The 18,810-nt window shown below is 38.5% G+C and overlaps 1 protein-coding gene across 1 annotated transcript in view; it reads right to left on the bottom strand.

Moving 5' to 3' along the window:
* Positions 1-18,810, bottom strand: part of SPTAN1 (spectrin, alpha, non-erythrocytic 1) — a 93,127-nt gene that overhangs the window by 57,031 nt on the left and 17,286 nt on the right. The window contains exons 4-12 of the mRNA XM_006834837.1: positions 14,452-14,592; positions 13,982-14,128; positions 9,564-9,697; positions 9,314-9,458; positions 9,081-9,235; positions 5,529-5,664; positions 3,910-4,011; positions 2,239-2,376; positions 822-932 (exon numbers count right to left, since the gene is read on the bottom strand). Of these exons, the coding sequence (XP_006834900.1) occupies positions 822-932; positions 2,239-2,376; positions 3,910-4,011; positions 5,529-5,664; positions 9,081-9,235; positions 9,314-9,458; positions 9,564-9,697; positions 13,982-14,128; positions 14,452-14,592 (1,209 nt within the window). The remainder of the gene's footprint in view (positions 1-821; positions 933-2,238; positions 2,377-3,909; positions 4,012-5,528; positions 5,665-9,080; positions 9,236-9,313; positions 9,459-9,563; positions 9,698-13,981; positions 14,129-14,451; positions 14,593-18,810) is intronic.

Here is an 18,810-nt window from a genome sequence, read left to right as displayed (position 1 = left end):
CTGCAAAACAAATGATTTGTTTATTTCAAATACCTTCTTTAGACAGCATAAGAGAAGACTATACACATGGACCTCGCCAGATGGAACACATAGAAAATTATTAGTGAGATGTAACAATATTATTCTAACTCCATTCACATTTACAGACATTAAGCTATAGCAAGATTACCTCACAGGGGTCAAATGCAAATGAACAGCCCTGCAATTACTACTTCTGAGATCTGTTTTCAACGAGAAGAGCTTCTATTACATTAATTTTTAACTCTTAGTGAAAGGTGGAGTCCTGGTGTGGCACTGTGGGTTAATACACTGGACTGCAAGGTCGGTTTGAACAGCAAGGTTGGAGGTTCAAGTTCACCAGTAGCTCCTCAGAAACCCTATACAGGGCAGCTATGAGTTGGAATTAACTCAAGAGCACTTAACAACAATAACTTAGTGAAAGGTAAATCTCAATTTTGAGGTTTATATTACTCCAAATTACTTCATTCTATAAAGTTGTGTACATTTCCAATAAAAGAATATATTATCATTATGGGAGTCCTGGTATGGCACTGTGGGTTAATATGCCAAACTGCAAAGCCATTTGAACTGCAAGGTCGGCAGTTCAGGCTCACCAGTTGCTCCCTGGAAACCCTATACAGGGTCTCTATGGGTCGGAACCAACTCTACGGCACTTAACAACAACAACATTATAATTATGAGATTTTAAGTTACCACTGGAATGTATTTAACACAGATTCTTCATCAAATCTGTTTACAGCTATAAAAAGAGGAAACTTATGGCTGACTATAAGAACCTTGAAAGCAGTAAAGGATCTTACTGTAATCTTTTCCTCCTGGGCACTGAGGGATTTCTCAAAGTCCTCATGTTTCTTGAGAAGTGCTTCCACACTATCCAAGGAATCTCCTAGATCTTCATTCAACAGGAATGCCTAGCAAAAGAAAGCAAAGTGTTCAAAATACGTTTCTGTTATGTGATCTTATAAGACTAGAAACAAAGGATACTTTGGCTAAAATATAGAAAGCAATCCTATAGCTAATAAACTTCTAAGATTTCATCTGGAAAGCCTAAAGTATTTTTGGATGAACTTAAAAACCAATTCAACAATGCCATAAAATCCTTATTCCACATTATACTGAAACTTCTCAAAGTTGCTTTTGTTGATTCCATTAGACCTCAATTAATTCTCTTTAATAGAAAGCAATTTCACATCATCATACCCCTCTCATGTATAACACTAGAACTTCTCTTAAGCCTCTTGTAATATTAGCAGTGAGAGATGCTACCAAAGTTTGTTCAGAACAACAAAAAAGATTGTTCACAGGCTGGGCAACTTAAGACTTTGGCAACCAAAACTGGGGGACTACAAAGACATGTAATGGCTAGCTTACAAGCTTTCATGAAGGTGCTTAGTGGCAGAACCTGGGGAGTAACACAGAAATCCAACTGAACAATTTCCCTCCTGTCCAGATGGGTCGGGTAAAGAGGGTAATAAGATTTTATGATACAATTGTGAGAATTGTTTTCAACTCTAATGGTGACTGTCAAAACTCTAAATGTAGAAGTGCAACTAAAAAGGGGAGCAGTCAATCTGTCACTCAGGAACAGGGAACACTAAGACCACCAAGAGGGATGAATGTGAGAGGAGCAAGGAAGGGATCCTAACCAAAAAAGCAGCAACAGATGGTGGCAAAGGTGTTGCCATAGAGACAGAACTGCAGTGGACTACAGGCTCATGGATTGAGAAAAGCAGCATTGCCTGCGGATGGGAGGCTGCTTTATAAAATGAACCCTTGGGACATTTAAACAAATATCTATTTAAAATCTGGTATTTGTACACCAAAAAAACCCAACAACAACTGGTAACAGAAGTAAATACTGTTAGCTAGAGGTCAGCAGTTCGAAACTACCAGCTGTTCCGTGGGAGAAATATGAGGCGTTTTGCTCCCGAAATTACAGCCTTGGAAACCCTGTGAAGGGTCACTATGAGTCGGAACCAACTCCACAGTACTTAACAACAACAACAAGGGAGCATGGGGAGTATTGTAATCATTACAATGATTTGCTGAATGTGAAAACTATGATCTGCCCTGCTAGCCTTCACTCATTCAATATATAATAAAAGCATTAAAGAGATTGTCCAGCTTCCCCTGCTCACTTGATTTAGAACTGAAATAGTACGATTTTCTGAAATCAATCAAGCCATTCATTTCGCAAGGATTTTGTTCACACATTACCTCTTGTTTGCTCATCCAATTGTCAACCTGTTCAGTGTCTCGGTAAAAGAGCTGCAGGTCCATGCACTGCTCGTACTGCTGCCTGCGCAGTTCCCATAGCTCCAGCAGGGCTGTTCTCTCATCAGAAAGGATTGTCAGCTTGAGGAAACAAGATAATGAGTCTAGTTCACTACTGGGATGAAATGTCAGTCCTAACCTAACGCCCTCTAGTCTGAAGTGACAGGAAATTTCTAATCCTAAAGCTAACCTTGAAGCTCTTTTTGATTTACAAAAGAATAACACTTACTTTTATGTGTGAGCCATGTTTCACAAGAAATACAAAATATTGGTTGGCTTGTATACATATTTATGATGAAATATAAAAAAAATAGTTCTGCTCTAACTAATCTATTTATGACCACATAGATTATCACAAATGATTCTAAGTCAAAGTGGTAAATAAATTCTTGGGTAGAATGAAAAAATATCTAAAAATGAGGCCGTTTAGATTTTTCTACCATCGATCTCGATGCCTTTTGCAGAGCTTCTAACAGAGCCATGTTGGGGTAGATCATCCGAAGGTTTATCACCTCTGTGATACGTAGGAGATATGATAGGTAGGGCCCAGGAAAGAATTTGCCATTTTCAGTAGGAAACAAGTGATGGTTACTAATTATACTTTATATAATTATAAACACAGACTCAAAGCACACAGAGTATACTTTGTATACTTTGAATCTGGATTTACTTTACTGCCACTTTCTTTATAGTAAATCCCTATGCTTTAAGATCATCCATTAAACAGATAAGGGTATTTTAAAGAAGTTCAACCTCTGAAAAAGGATCAAACCCTGTTGGATTCATACAGCATGCTTGTTATGTTTGTAAATAAACTTACTACATGAAAAAATGTTTTTAAATTAGGAGGTCAAATGAAGGGGGAACTATCAAACGAGAAAAGACAACTGAACAGAGTACCATAAAATGTTATATTCACAGATGCCTAAGACACAAGTTTTAGAGTCCAAAGTATAAAAAGTCTATGAAATGTCTTCTTAAGTCTATATAATGTGAAAAAATCATGATTTCTATGCAATTTTTCTCAGGTAACTTTATACTCAAAGACACTTTGAAGCTTATTGTTATTAGGTGCCATTGAGTGAGTACCAACTAGCGACCTTATGCACAACAAACTGAACCACTGCCCAGTCCTGTGCGATTAGCACAACTTTTGCTGCCACTGTGCCATTGCATCTCACTGCAGTCTTCCTCTACTTCACGGACCCTCCACTTCACCAAGCATGATGTCCTTCTCTAGGGATTGGTCTTCCAGATAATATGTCCCAAGTATGAGAGTTGAACTACACAGCATATTTTTATGAAAATTTGTTGGCTCTTAACCCTACCAATTTAATACGGGACTTGGCTCACCATGAAATTCTGAGCAGGAAATGGGTCCCAAATAAATGTCCTCTGATTGTCTAGGACCACACTACACTGTACACACATCTTCTCTTTAAATCTCTGGAGAAGCTGCTCCCTAACTCTCAGGTAGCATTTCCCTGTCCATTTTTCCACATAAGCTGGTGAAATGCAATGACTAGATATTTAAGGATGAATAGTACCTTACAGAGGCTAAAACAAACTAGAAACCAAATCACCTCTTCAAAAGCTCCTTTTCTCCTCTCTTACCTTCTCCCTCACTTCATCAGAGGCATAATGACCAGCCGCAAGCAGGGCCTGTCCAGATTCATCTGCAGATTTAAAGCTATCTTCATGAGCATCAATTTCACCCTGTGTAGGAAAAAAAGGTACAATTTATGCCCAGCACCATATAAAAGCACCATAACCAATCTAGATCATTTAAACATGACAGTATCACTTATTGATTAATATGTCCTTTTCCTATTGACTTTTCATGCCACCTCTGTCAGAAGTCAAGTTTCCATACATGGGTTTAAGTCTCTCTTCTGTTCCATTGGTTTATCAGTCTTCCTTGTGCTAAATGTTCTTGTTTACTATGACTGTATGCTCCCCCTACCCCCAACTCAATCTTGTTTTTTATAGTTTTCTTCCAAATAAATTTTAAAATCAGCTTGTCTCATTCCAAATCAAATAAATAAACAAGCCCTACTATCCTTTGATAGGAAACGCACTGAGTTTTATGTATTTGAGGGAGAATTAATATCTTTAAAATTCCATCCATTTACTAGATGTTAAGTGCCATCGAGTAGTTTCCGTCTTATAGTGACCCTGTGTAGGGTTTCCAAGGAGCAACTGATGAGTTTGAACCATTGACCTGGCAGTTATCCTACAGCGCTATACCAGGACTCCATGGACTACATAAACCATTTCATTTATTTAGTTTTTCCTTAATGTCTTCCAAAAACTTTTACAGTTTTCTCCACAAATGTATTACACAACTTTTGTTTGTTCCTAAGAACCTTGTACTTTGTGTTAGATTTATAATTTGTAGTTAGTGCAAAGGAACATACTTTACTTTTGTATACTGACTTTATACCTAGGACATTAAAATATTTCAGAAGGCTTCTAAATAATATTACACACACACACACATATATGGAATCCTGATGTCACACTGTATGATAACACTGGATCACAAGGTCAATCTGAACTACAAGGTTGGTCGTTCAAACCCACCAGCTGCACCTCAAAAACCCTACACAGGGTCAGTATGCATCGGAACTGACTTGAGGGAACTTAAGAACAAATAAATACATATATACATACATATATATATGGAATGGTAAATAAACTTGCATGTCATTTGTGCAAAAGTTATGCTAATTTTCTCTGATATTTCAATTTTAGTATATGTTGTTGCCAAAGTGAGCACTGCAGAAACAGCTTTTTAAAATCCTTTTCAGCAGTGTTTCAAAATTACTTAGCCATAGAAAACATTCCTTTTTTCTTTTAAACAGTAAGACTAAGATCTCATATAACTTTCCATGGACTAGAACCTTGGGGAAATACAGGAAAAAATAAGGCTTTATTCAAACCAACTATGAAATTCAACATTTTTAAAGATGGCACAGAAACAGTTTCTTTGCCATCTTTTAAAGAGACTATCATCTTACCCAAAAATCTCTTTGCTTTTATTGATCACAGTTAACTGCTTGACAAGTAACCCAGAATTTCTCCTATCTACCAAAAGCAGGTAGAGCAATTCTCCAAACTAACAACAATCTTGTGAATGTTTCAATTCTTCACTACTGACCTTCACTGGATGGTGGTGTACTGATGTATCATAAGCTAGTATCTGTCTTTCTGGGAGACCTGGTAGATATTACCTTGTGCTCTTGATGCCTGTCCAGCAGGGCTTCAGCTCCAGCCACGTCATTGGCAAGCTCATCTGCATTGATGAGTGCTTTCATTTCAGTGACCCAGCTGGTGAGGTCACGGAAGTCAGCAAGGAAGCGCTGAAGCCTTGAGAAAATCAAAGACAAGCGATTAAGATTTTGCCAGTGGAAGTCCCAGGATGGAAAGTGACCTCTCTAAGTATCTGAATTCTATTCTCTCACATGGACCTCACCAGATGGAATACATAGAAATCAAACTGACTACATCTGCAGAAAGAGATGATGAAAAAGATCCAGGTGCAGACTGGGGAACACACCATCAATACTCACATGCAAATTCAAACTGAAGCTGAGAAAAATGAAAACAAGTCTACGAGAGCCAAAATATGACTAAATATATCCCACCTGAATTTAGAGATCTGAAGAACAGATTTTAATACATTAAACACTAAAGACCAAAGACCAGAAGAGTTGTGGGATGACATCAAGAACATCATACAGGAAAAAAGCAAAAGGTTATTAAGAACACAAGAAAGAAGACGACTAAATGGATGTCAGAAGACTCTGAAACTTGTGCTCCAGTGTAGAGATGTTAAAGCAAATGGAAGAAGTGAAGAGGTCCAAGAGCTGAATAGAAAATTTCAAAGATTAGCTAGAGAAGATAAAGCCAAATATTACAACAAAATGTGCAAAGTTCTGGAATCAGAAAACCAAAAAGGAAGAACACACTCAGCATTTCTCAAGCTGGGGGAACTTAAGAAAAAATTCAAGACTCAACTTTCGTTACTGAAAGATTTTCTGGGCAAATTATTAAATGATGCAGAAAGCATCAAGAGAAGACGGAAGGAATACACAGAGTCACTGTACCAAAAGGAAATGATTCATGTTCAACCATTTCACAAGGTAGCATATGATCAAGAGCCAATGATACTGAAGGAGAAAGTCCAAGGTGCATTGAAGGAATTGGCAAAGAACAAGGCACCAGAAATAGATATAAGAAAAATTGAAATCTTTCAAGAAAGTGAAGCGGCACAGGAGGCACTCAACTCATCTCTGCCAAGAAATTTGGAAGATAACTATCTGGCCGACTGACTGGAAGAGGTCCATTATTTGTGCCCATTCCAAAGAGAGGTAACCCAACAGAACGCAGAAATCACAGAACAATCTCTTTGATATCTCATGCAAGTAAAGTTTTGCTAAAGGTAATACAGAAACGGCTATAATCATACATTGACAGAGAACTTCCAGAGGTTCAAGCCAGATTCAGAAGAGGCCAGCCATGGAACGAGGGATATTACTGATGACGTCCGATGGATCTTGGCTGAAAGCAGACAACATCAGAAAGATGTTTATTTCTGACTTTATTGACTATGCAAAAGCTTTCGATTCTGTGGATCATGACAAACTATGGACAACACTGCAAAGTCTGAGTATTCTGGAACACTTAATTGTGCTCATGAGGAATTTGTACTTGGACCAAGAGGCAGTTGTTCGAACAGAATATAGGAACACTGAATGGTTTAAAATTAAAAAAGGTGTGCGACAGGGTTGTATTCTTTCACCATACTTATTCAACCTGTACGCTGAGCAAATAATCCGAGGAGCTGGGTTATATGAAGAAAAACGTGGCATCAAAATTGGAGGACGACTCATTAACAACCTACAATATGCAGATGATACAACCTTGCTTGCTGAAAATGAAGAGGACTTAAAATATTTACTGATGAAGATCAAAGACTACAGCCTTCAGTATGGATTACATCTCAATGTAATGAAAACAAAAATCTTCACCGCTGGACCAATAAACAACATTCTTATCAACGGAGAAAAGACTGAAGCTGTCAAGGACTTCATTCTTCTTGGATCAACTATCAACACTCACAGAAGCAGTAGTCAAGAAATCAAAACAACGTATTGCATTAGGCAAATCTGCTGCACAAGACCTTTTTAAAGTGTTGAAGAGCAAAGATGTCAGCTTGAGGACTAAGGTGCGCCTGACCAAAGCCATGGTATTTTCAGTAACCTCATATGCATGCGAAAACTGGACAGTGAATAAGGAAGACTATAGAAGAATTGATGCATTTGAGTTCTGGTGTTGGAGGAGAATATTGAAAGTGCCATGGGCTGCCAAAAGAACCAATAGATTCATTTTGGAAGAAGTGCAGCCAGAGTGCTCCTTGGAGGCCAAGATAGCCAAACTTTGTCTCTCATATTTCGGACATATTGTCAGGAGCTACCAGTCGCTGGAGAAGGATATCATGTTTGATAAGGAGGAGGGTCAGAGAAACAGAGGAAGACCCTCAACGAGATGGACTGCCCAGGCAGCAGCATCAATGGGCTCAAGCGTGGCAACAGTAGTGAGGTTGGCCCAGGACTGGGAAGTGTTTCTGCTGTGCATAAGGTCGCTATGGGTCGGTAACGACTCGAAGGCACCTAAGAACAACAACAATGCTTTCAAAACTCTAACAAACTATATAAACTTCAGTTCTGGGAAATACAGAATTCTCCCAATCTACTCTGTAAAGGAAAGCAAAAGAAGGCTGAAATTAGTCCCTTAAAGGGGAAGGCAATATACAATTAAGAGGGAGGTTAGCAGAGGAGATATGATGGGAGTGGAACACATGGGAAGGAATACAATGTTAAACTGAAGACATAAATACTGTTAACTAATGGTACATGGAGACCCTCAACGAGAAGGATTGGCCAAGTGGCCAAGGGGGCCAAACTTTGTCTCTCATATTTCGGACATATTGTTAAGAGCTACCAGTCGCTGGAGAAGGATATCATGTTTGGTAAGGTGGAGGGTCAGAGAAACAGAGGAAGACCCTCAACAAGATGGACTGGCCAGATGGCAGCACTGATGGACTCAAGTGTGGCAGCAGTAGTGAGGTTGGCCCGGGATCGGACATTGTTTCGTTCTGCTGAGCATGGGGTCACTAGGAGTCGGTTCAGATCGACTCAATGGCACCTAACAACAACAATGGTACATGGAGAGGACTGGAATCATTATAACGAAACAAAAGTATATGATTTGTTGGGTGTAAAACTGATGACCTACTCTGTAAACCTTCACTCAGTTTTCAATAAAAAGGCAAAAAAAAAAGAAGGAAAAAAAAAAATCCACAGAAAACAACAAAGCTTATTAGGTTCTGTTCCATAATGTGCCATAGTCTTGTTGCACATTTTCACCTTTCTTGTTATTCTCAAGGTCAACTCCTGGTTCGTAAGAATCATCAGTCTTTTCCTTTCCAATGTCTGGACTTAACTCAAGTTTAACATATTATTTCACATGGTGCTCACATATTGTTGGAGGTATTTCTATTCATCTTAATGTAATGGACAGAAAAAAATTTTTTAGAGTACGATAAAGTTGTCTATCTCCAAACTAACATAACACAGGTAGGAAGTTATCTGAATTTTCTTAGTGGGTGAAACTGGGCAAGGCACCCAGAAAATGCTTTTCAGTCTACAGCAATGACTTTCTTTGTGGTTTAAAAAGAGCTACAAGATGCAAAGTGTTAAGTACTGAAAAATTATTTCTACCTGTACGAATCATTGAGACGTGCATGTCTCTCTGCTGCCAGAGTGCGAATCTGTTCCCAGTTTGTAATCAGTTCCTCTCGCTTCACTTGAATCTGAGTAGCACTCAGAGGATGGGATTGCTGCAGTCGGTCAGCCTCAGCACACAGGGCTTTGACCTACAAACACAGTCTGTCAGAATGGTTCTCCTGATCCTTGGTCATTTATTTACAGAACTGGCTGATTTCAAAACCTACCTTGTCTTCTAAAGCAGCAAGATCTCTCTCCAAACCCTCATGCTTCCGAAGCAGAGCCTGAACACTTGCCAAGTCTCGGCCAAAATCATCAGAGGCCATTAACTGCTCCTTTTCCTTAATCCAACCAATAGTTTCATCCACATCCCTACAGATAAAGGCACCAGTTAATTCAGTCATGATAATTCTCTAGAAGACCGGGGAATGTCATACAGTATCTTATTAGCATTTGCCACACAAGACTTCATATTACCTGTTAAAACGCTGAACCTCAGCTGCCCCAAAAAGCTTTCCCTGTCTCTGAAGAGCGAGTCCTTTCAGCCGCTGCCAGGCTGCATTGACTTCATCCTGCTTAGTCTTGATTAGCTCCTCTTCAGGGTGCTGTTCCTAAAAAGAGAGGAAGGGATTGAACTTGCTCATAATCTCTGATCCCCTAACCAGCTACCCAATGGATGGATCCTTGAAGTATCTGCTTTAGCAAAATCTCCACCATTCTTAAGAAAATCAATGACAAAAGAAATACTAGTGCTCTCTGTGAAATGAACTGCACTGCATCTATAAAGAGCTTCTGGGAGGCTTCCAGCAAGATGGTGGACTAGGTAGACTGACTACAAGGATCCTCTACAACAACAAGACAAAAATGAAAATTCTGGCCCCCTGTACTTCAGAAGAAAGGTTAGAGAGGTGGATGGAGTGCCTGCAGAGAAGAGAGGTGAGCAGGGACAGCAAGAGAAGGAGACTGACTGGCGAACGACTGAACAGACAGGACAAGCTCAACCATCTTTAGCAGTAGAAGGAGGCCTAGAAGAGCGGATTCGTGCAGGTGACAGGAAAGGTGTTTCTTCTTTTTCCCCATACTCCCCTGGTGACCAGGAGTGTGGCCAGCTCCCACCTTCATCCATCCCCAGCTCAGATCCTGCTCTAAGGGAGTTCGAAACCACATGCTTGGGCCAGATGCACCATTTTTGTCATGTCACTTTGGTGGATTCAGGTGGGCTCGGCTCCAGATCTAAAAATTGCAGAGAGCCACCAGACTGGCATTTAACCAGTCATCCTGCTCTCAGCTTCCCTGTGGTCCTAATAGACACTGAAACCAGCTCCATAAAAGGCCCCCATGAGCTACTTCTGGATTGAGTGCCCTACACATAATAATTAACACAGAGGCCATTAAGAACTCCACCTAGGGCCAGGAACTCTGGTGTCACATCCATTCCACAACCATCTCAAGAGCTTTTGAATTGCAGGAACCCCCCAGAGATTTCTCCCCTCCAGATTCAACAACTGTTTGTTTTTACAAATATGACAACCTCATAATGCCCCGGAGACAGATAATTTTAGCTCACACAAAGAAACGAGAGAATGGCTCAAACAAATGACCAAGATGAAAAGCCAAAACATGTTTCTGAGGAAAAAAGAAAAAAAAAAAGAGCTAACTGAAAAAGAATTCAAAAGAATACTAATTAGGTACCTTCAAAGGATCAATAGAAAGATCAAGGAAAGCAAGGAGAACACAATAAAAACTTTATAGATTTCAGGAAAACACTGTAAGAACAAATAGACAAAATAAATGCAAATTTTGAAACAATACAAAACCTGCAATTAGAAATACAGAAGACTAACACTAAAATCTCAGAAACAGATAATACATTGAAAGACCAAAGAAGTAGATGTGAAGCAATGGATGCCCGAATTAGTGGACTTGAAGAGAAATCTCTCAATACTTGTATGCAAGAACAATCAGAAAAAAAGAATGAAAAGACCTGAAGAAAGCCTAACAGTCATGTGGGAGACAATGAAGAACAACTTTCGGGTGATGAGAATTCCAGAACAGAAAGAGACAAGCACAGAGAAAATTGTTGAAGAGTTGGCTGGAAGAAAACTTCTCTACCATCATGAAAGACAAGAAGATAATAAGCATACAAGAAGCTAAATGAACCCCAAACAGAATAGATCCCAAAAGAAAATCACCAAGACATACCATAATTACATTAACTACAAAGCAAAAGAGGGAATAGTGTAGATACAGAACTTCCAAATGACAAGGAAGTCAAAGAGATTTCAAGATAAAATGAACTAAATAGAGAATAAATTAATGAATTATAGAACAGGGCAACTTCAAGGAAAAATAATACACCTGCACATCAAAATAAAAATGAAGAAAATCAGGAAGATTTAGTATACATTAACACAACAGAAGTGAAAACGAAAAGAAAATCCACAAGCAAAATCAACTCAGCATAGAAAATTATGTGGAAAAAAGAATCCAGCAGCACCACACCAAAAAAATGACAACAATCTTTTCATACCTACTGATAATTACACTGAATGTAAATTGATTAAATTTACCAGTCAAGGTAAAGGTCAGAATGGATAAGAATACAGGATCCTTCATGCTGTCCACTGAAGACATAAAAAAGATGGAGACAGCCTAAATCCCATCAACAGAAAAATGGTTACACAAACTTTGTAACATATACACAATGGAATACTTCAAAGCTTTTTAAGAATACTGACTCTGCAAAACACCTCACAACATGGATGAAAGTGGAGGACATTCTGCTGCATGAAATTAGTTAATCACAAAAGGACAAACGTTGCATGAAACTAATGTAAAAAGTTTAAAAACAAAAAGAGTTTCTTGCTAAACAATTTATGGTTACTGGGGGAGGAAGAGGAGGAAAAATAGTTCATGGGCTAGTTAACATGTTAACATGGGTGAGAGAGTGGGCAGTACACATGAGAGTGAGGAAAGATGGGGTAGTGGCAACCAGGGGAGGAATGCAATGGTTAAAGTGAACAGAGGTAAATATTGTTAACTATTGGTACATGGAAGGCATTGCAACGATGTAATGAGGCAAAATATGTGATCTGGTAAATGTAGAACTGATCTATTCTGTGAACCTTCACTCAATTCATAATAAAAAATTTTTGAAAAGAAAGAGAGCTTCTGCTTCCTCTTATATAGAAAGGGGAGTCACTATCTTTTGGAGTAGATTGGTTAATCTAAAGGGCAGGTTAAATATATCAATTTCAAATGTCTTTAATTGTTAAAAGACTGCAGTCACAATTCTGTGGTAGATCCATCGATGTAACCATCTGCCCAATGGCTTAAAAATTTGGTATTTCAAACATTCATGAGGCTATCAAGCATTCTTGACGAAGCTTATGGTTTTCAGGGTTTCAATGGTATATTCGTTTGTTTCTGGATTCAGACTGAAGACATTTCTTTGTAAGTATCTTTTCCCACCAAGCACATTTTGTGCATATAAAAAGAACAAGTATGTTAGGGTTCTTGAAACCATTTGTGAGATCATGGGTGTGGCTTGACTGTCTCTTTGAAACATAACCCTTGAAATAACTCAAGATTTTGGGCGGTAGTACATATCTATCTGTCACAGTGGAACAGTGAAGTATTTTTAAAGAATACTTTCTCTTCAACTCCAACTATACAGGTTCTTTCTCTTCAACCCTAACTATACAGGGAAGAAGTACCAGTCATGAAGCTGACCCATACATTTCAAATAAAATTTCCCTGAAAATAAACACTATAGTTCCTGCTACTTGCTATTTTCAAAGGACTTTGAACTCTTTAGTGAAAAGTGAGAGCTTATAGGACTGCAAAGCATACAGAAAGAGAGAAGCTTGAGTCATTGCTCTAAAGGATTCAGATCTACCAGTGGAGAGTCTTTGTTACAAATGAAAAGAACTCAGGGAAGTTAAAAAATAAAAATAAAAAAGAGAGAGAGAGAGAAAGAAAAAGGCACTGGCAGATGGCTGTCAATCCTAAGAAAGCTTTTACACATAAAACCTATTAAATGTTAAAAAGTCAGTGTACAAACAAATGTTTGTTAATAACAAATGGGCACTATCCTGAGATGTGCATCAATACACTTATTATTGCTGTTAAGTGCTGTGAACTTGGTTTGAATAATTGTGACCCAGTAGAGGGTTCCGAGGAATGATTGTTGTGTTTGTGTTTATCCTATAGCACCACACCATCATTATGACTGTTATTATGTTAAAGTTGTTTCTTGTATATCTTGATGTGTTCTTAAATTTTTTTAATGCATAGATAGGCATACTATATGCTAAGAAAAACTTTTGACTGACTTTACAGACTTTATGTCTTTACAACTTAAAGACAGACTTAGGAATGGAACTTGTTCATAAACCAGGGACTGCCTGTACGACCACACCCTTGTCTGAGAAACTGACATCTAGCTTCAGTACTCCAATAAAAGCTTTACCATGCCCTACCCGAAAATGGGCGGCGAAAATAGATCAAAAGAACTCTGCCCTTCCTGTCCATGGTGACAAATTAAAAAGCAATCTCTAATTTAGGAGTAATCATTATTATTTCCCATCAAGATATAGATATTATTGACTTTGTATGGTGCTGTGCGATAAGCACTGGACTGGTAACTGTACTTAACGCAAGGTCAGCAGTACAAACCTACCTGCTGCTCTTAGAGACCCCAAACAGGGTCACTGTGAGTCAGAAGCTACTTGATGCAACACAATAACAGATCTAAATAAAACTCTTAGATGGTGTTTAAACACTTTTTCACTTGGAAATTAGGGAAATGATTTTCAAAATTTTCTTCTGAATACACTAAGAAGTTAATATAATAATGTTCTAAGAAGCACACACAGCTCTCCTCTGCTATTTACCTGAATGAGTTTGGAAGCAAACTGGTTCACTTCATTAACTCTTTCTTCATGAGCAGCCATATCTGTTTGAAACTCTTCAAATTTCTTCTGTAAGACTTCCACATGTTCCAGGTCCTGGCCCAGCTCCTCAGAGGTCACAATTGCTTCCTAATTCAGGACCACAACAGAACCAGAGTCACTAACCAACACATCATAACAATGGCTCCCAGAGGCTTACTATAAAACAGACGCATCAGGGATGGGGCCACGTTAGTTTTAGTGGTTTCAGTTATATCTTAGTTAAGATTTAAGTTCACAGCATTCCTGTCCCAGAGACTCGTAAGTTTTAGAACTGAAAAACAGAGCATCAAACTAAAGCGCATATGGATATCAGCAACCCCAGTTCCACTTCTTTTGCTTAAGTAGTTGCACCTACCACAAACATTAGCTCTCAGATGCAAATCCTAGAGGAACCTCTTCCTTAAACATACCTTGTCATTGATCCAGTCCATCACATCCTCGCATTCTCGTAAATACTGCACCAACTTTTGGGCCTGCAGCAGTTTGATTCCTTTCTCCCGCATCTTCTCCAAAAGTAATTCCCATTGGCGGTGCAGTTCCATCAAACGAGTCTAGAGGTTAAAAGCCAACCCAACAGATTACAGCCAGTTCTATGGGATCTGGATTTGCCATTGAGTTCAAAGGAGTTAGAAACCTTATGAAGCACTGAATAAAAAAATCTTTGAAAGATAACCCTTAAAGTGAGAGGAAATAATATAGTTACATGAAAGAGAAATATAAGTACATACTTCGTAATAGTTTGGTAAGTCTTAAGATTACAAAATAATGGACTTTTCCATAGATAGATTTATCCTAGTTTATCTCAGGAAATTATTCCCCAAAGGGAACTCCTAGGCCATAAAACTATTGTGCAGGAAAGATGAGAATTTAACATAGAGATTGAGCAGAAATTACTAAAAGTTGAATTCTGAATACAAGAAGGTATATGGAAAACCAAAACAAAAATGAAGACAGTACATAAAAACAATGATGAGACATAAAGAAGAAAAGCCAGGCGCTATCTAGTTGGTTCCGACTCAAAATGACTTTATACAGCAGAGCAGAACTGCACTTAGGGTTTCCAAAGTTCAATATTTATGGAAGCAAACTGTCACATCTTTCTCCCGTAGAGCAGATGGTGAGTTCAAACTGCTGACTCTTTGGTTAGCAGCTAACTGCTTGACTGTACCATCAAGGAACCTTAAAGACAACCTTAGTACTTTTAAAAGCAGAAAAGATGAAAATATGAATTATAATCAACTATCAAAAAAATATTCTTGGCATCAAATGTTGTAACCCATCTGTAATGATTTAGCTTGTGGTAAAATATATCTCAAGTTTATTTCAAACTTCACCCAGGTGGCAAACACAGGTCCAAACATATTCACTTCCCAGCATCTTTGGGTTCTTACAACACAGGCCAAGTAAGGGTTTGTCAAGAAATAGGGTAAATTAATAACCAATTCAAGCTTAGGTAAAAGCATTTCAGTATTCCAATCCAACTTTAATGCCTTGATTATACCTACCCAAGATACTGGGAGTTTCTTATAACACTGATAGATGTAAGAAAACAAACTTTAAAGGTTTAAATACTAATAGAAAAGCTTAGGATCCATCCAGTGTTCATATGCCATGTCCAGGAAATATACCTACTCCTCACATTATCGACTAGACTCAACATTCTGTATTCGCGGCAATAGTAAAAAATCTATTATTTACTTATTTTGCCCATTAACAACATACATCAGGCAGTAATGAAAGTAACACTGGCAGCTGTGATGGTTAAGGGTATGTGTCATCTTAGCTGGATCATGCATGAGTCTCAGGGGGTTAGTAGTTACATAACATTATGTTTTAGCAGTTATTGTAATGACGTAGTAATCATTCATTTTCACAGAATGCTGATTTTCACAGAATGACCTGGTCTTTGGAGCTTAACCAGGTCATTAAGTGAGGAGTAGGTGTAAAGACCTGAATGCCACGGCATCATCAACATGGGTGGATTCTCTTAGAAACAAGTATGGATGTTTAATTTGAAAGGAGAAATCAATGGGGGGGGGGGGGACGAGTAAAAGCTCACACAGTAATTTCTACCACTGCAATCACTTCCATCATTGTTTGTTAAAACAGTAACCCACCACTGATAAGGAAGTGAAAGGCATTCCAAGGCAAGGGAAAAAAGCAATCAATAGCAAGTCAATATTCCACCTACTCGGATGTGGGACCCAATGTGGGTGGCAGTGACTATGGGGCGCCATGCCGTCCGGTACGGTGTGAAAGTCTAAACCAGTGACAGACAGGTTATCCAGGACACATCAACGGCATTCCACTACACCCACCTTCCTCTGTGCTAACACTGCCTGCCAAACTGAGCTGCTAACTTATGGAACAAGGTAAATAGCCTAGATCTCCATGGTAATTGTATGCACAAAAGTAAATATTAAACGTGAGTTCAAATGAGAAACAAGTCCACAAAAAGCTATAGGATACCTCACCCTTGAATCAAATGTCAGTCTCTTACAAATTTCATTTTCACACTCTCAAGTGAAGAATTAGGGCAAAGTCTACTCCAGTATGTTCTGGAACCATTTTCCAATTCTTAAGTGTGTCTGATCTTGTACTGCAGGTTAGAAAGAGTTCAATTTCACAAGCTTACTACTGTCTGAAACTGTGAGTAGGCAGATAGAGAGGTTACTAGTCTGACCAAAAGGGGAAAAAATTTTCCTAACCACCACGGGTGTTCTTAAACACATTGAAAGCTGACCGGGTAGGGAGGAAATGCTGGTTCCAATTCAGGTGGATTTCTCAATATGAACATGAGCAAACAGCAGGAGCTAAAAGTTTGAGAAAAGTTAAGGAGTGCCAATAGGAATGAAATGCAGGTAAAAATAAAACAAATAATTATGACTAGAAAAAGTAATAGACTGAAGTTCCCTCACTGTCACCTACTAGCTATGTAACTTTGGGCAAGTTAAAAGAATGTCTTTGAGCCTCAGTTTCTATTCTTTTATGCAAATGTTGAGGATAATAGCTACCTTGCAAAACTACTGTGAAGTTTAGCGGTAACACATAAAATGCCTAGTAGAGTTCCTGCACATAAACAACTACTAATAGCTACACAACAAATAGGAGCTACTAGTTTAAAGTACTGCTTTAATACAGGGTATCCACCCTCAGAAGGGTTTGAAATGAAACAAACCATGTCCTGCAACAAGGTCTCCATGATCTCCAACAAGGCAGAGGATATTAACAGACCTAAGTGGAGTTGCAAGTAGTCCTCCACCCCCAGCCAATTAAATATTCAAGCCAAGCGGTTGACCTACTTCCCATGTTCCCATCTGTAACCTGGTTACACTACAAAGTAGCTCCATTCACTGTGAAAAATAATTTCTATCAGAGAAAATAATAAAGGATGCTGATTTTATTTACTATAAAACTGTATACTAAATAATACGAAAATAGGCAGGTTAACATATTTACAAATATTTATTTGTAGATGTATATATAAACTATTACCCAAATGGACTGCATGTAATTAAAGAAATAGTTGATCACATGGCATTTACAATTTACTTTTAGTTCCTATTTATCATTACTAGTAAACTCAGGGCTAGCTGCAAGTCTATAAGATCTGCAGAGTGCTGCAGAGCAAAAGTATATTTCATCAAGACCTTTTACTTGAAAAATCACTAAACATCTTGAAGGAATGAGATGTTCAAATCTGGTAGCAAGGAAAAGTGGGGGATGAAACATTTCTGCTAAGCTTTACTTTAAATCTTCAAGATCACTTTGCAGATATAGGACAAGAAAAGGCTGGTCCCTCAACAGAACCAAACAAAACATGTTGCTAAGTGCCATCTAGTCAATTCTGACTCACGGCAACTCTGTACAGGGTTTCTGAGGTTGTAAATATTTGTGGGAGCAAAAATCCTCATCTGCCTCACTTGGAGCTCAAACTGAGGACCGTGTGGTTCCGCCATGCTGAACCACCATGCTTCCCAAACAAAACATGTAACTGGAGGTTTATGCATATATGATAATGACTACCTTGCAAAATTACTGTGAAGTTTAGAGATAATATGTCAAAGAGACAAGAGCATTAAGTTATGAAAAACTCAGCATGTGTACTTCATCCTAAAGAGATGTTTTTCCTTAATACCTTGGTATTGGGAATGTGCAACAAAGCAGAAATAGAGCAATTATTGCCCACCTACAATGAACCAAGCCGGATTCCAAAGAGGCCGTGGAATGAGGGGATATTACTGCTGATGTCTGATGGATCTTGGCTGAAAGCAGACAATATCAGAAAGCTGTTTACCTGTGCTTTATTGACTACGCAAAGGCTTTCGATTGTGTGGATCACGACAAGCTAGGGACATTGCGAAGTATGAGTATTCCAGAACACTTTATTGTGCTCATGAGCAAGCTGGACATGGACCAAGAGGCAGTTGTTCAAACAGAGCATGGGAACACTGGATGGTTAAAAATTAAGAAAGGTGTGTGACAGGGTTGTATTCTTTCACCATACTTATTCAACCTGTACACTGAGCAAATAGTCCAAGATGCTGGGTTATATGAAGAAAAACATGGCATCAGGATTGGAGGAATACTCATTAACAACCTGGATATGCAGATGATACAACCTTGCTTGCTGAAAATGTGAAGAGGACTTAAAAATATTTACTGATGAAGATCAAAGACTACAGGCTTCAGTATGGATTGCATCTCAATGTAAAGAAAACAAAAATCCTCACCACCAGACCAATAAACAACATTCTTATCAATGGAGA

This window comes from Chrysochloris asiatica, unplaced genomic scaffold (genome assembly GCF_000296735.1).
Source record: "Chrysochloris asiatica unplaced genomic scaffold, ChrAsi1.0 scaffold00014, whole genome shotgun sequence".
Lineage (NCBI taxonomy): Eukaryota > Metazoa > Chordata > Mammalia > Afrosoricida > Chrysochloridae > Chrysochloris > Chrysochloris asiatica.
The sequence above is the reverse complement of the archived record's forward strand: the minus strand, read 5'-3'. Positions and strand labels throughout refer to the sequence as shown.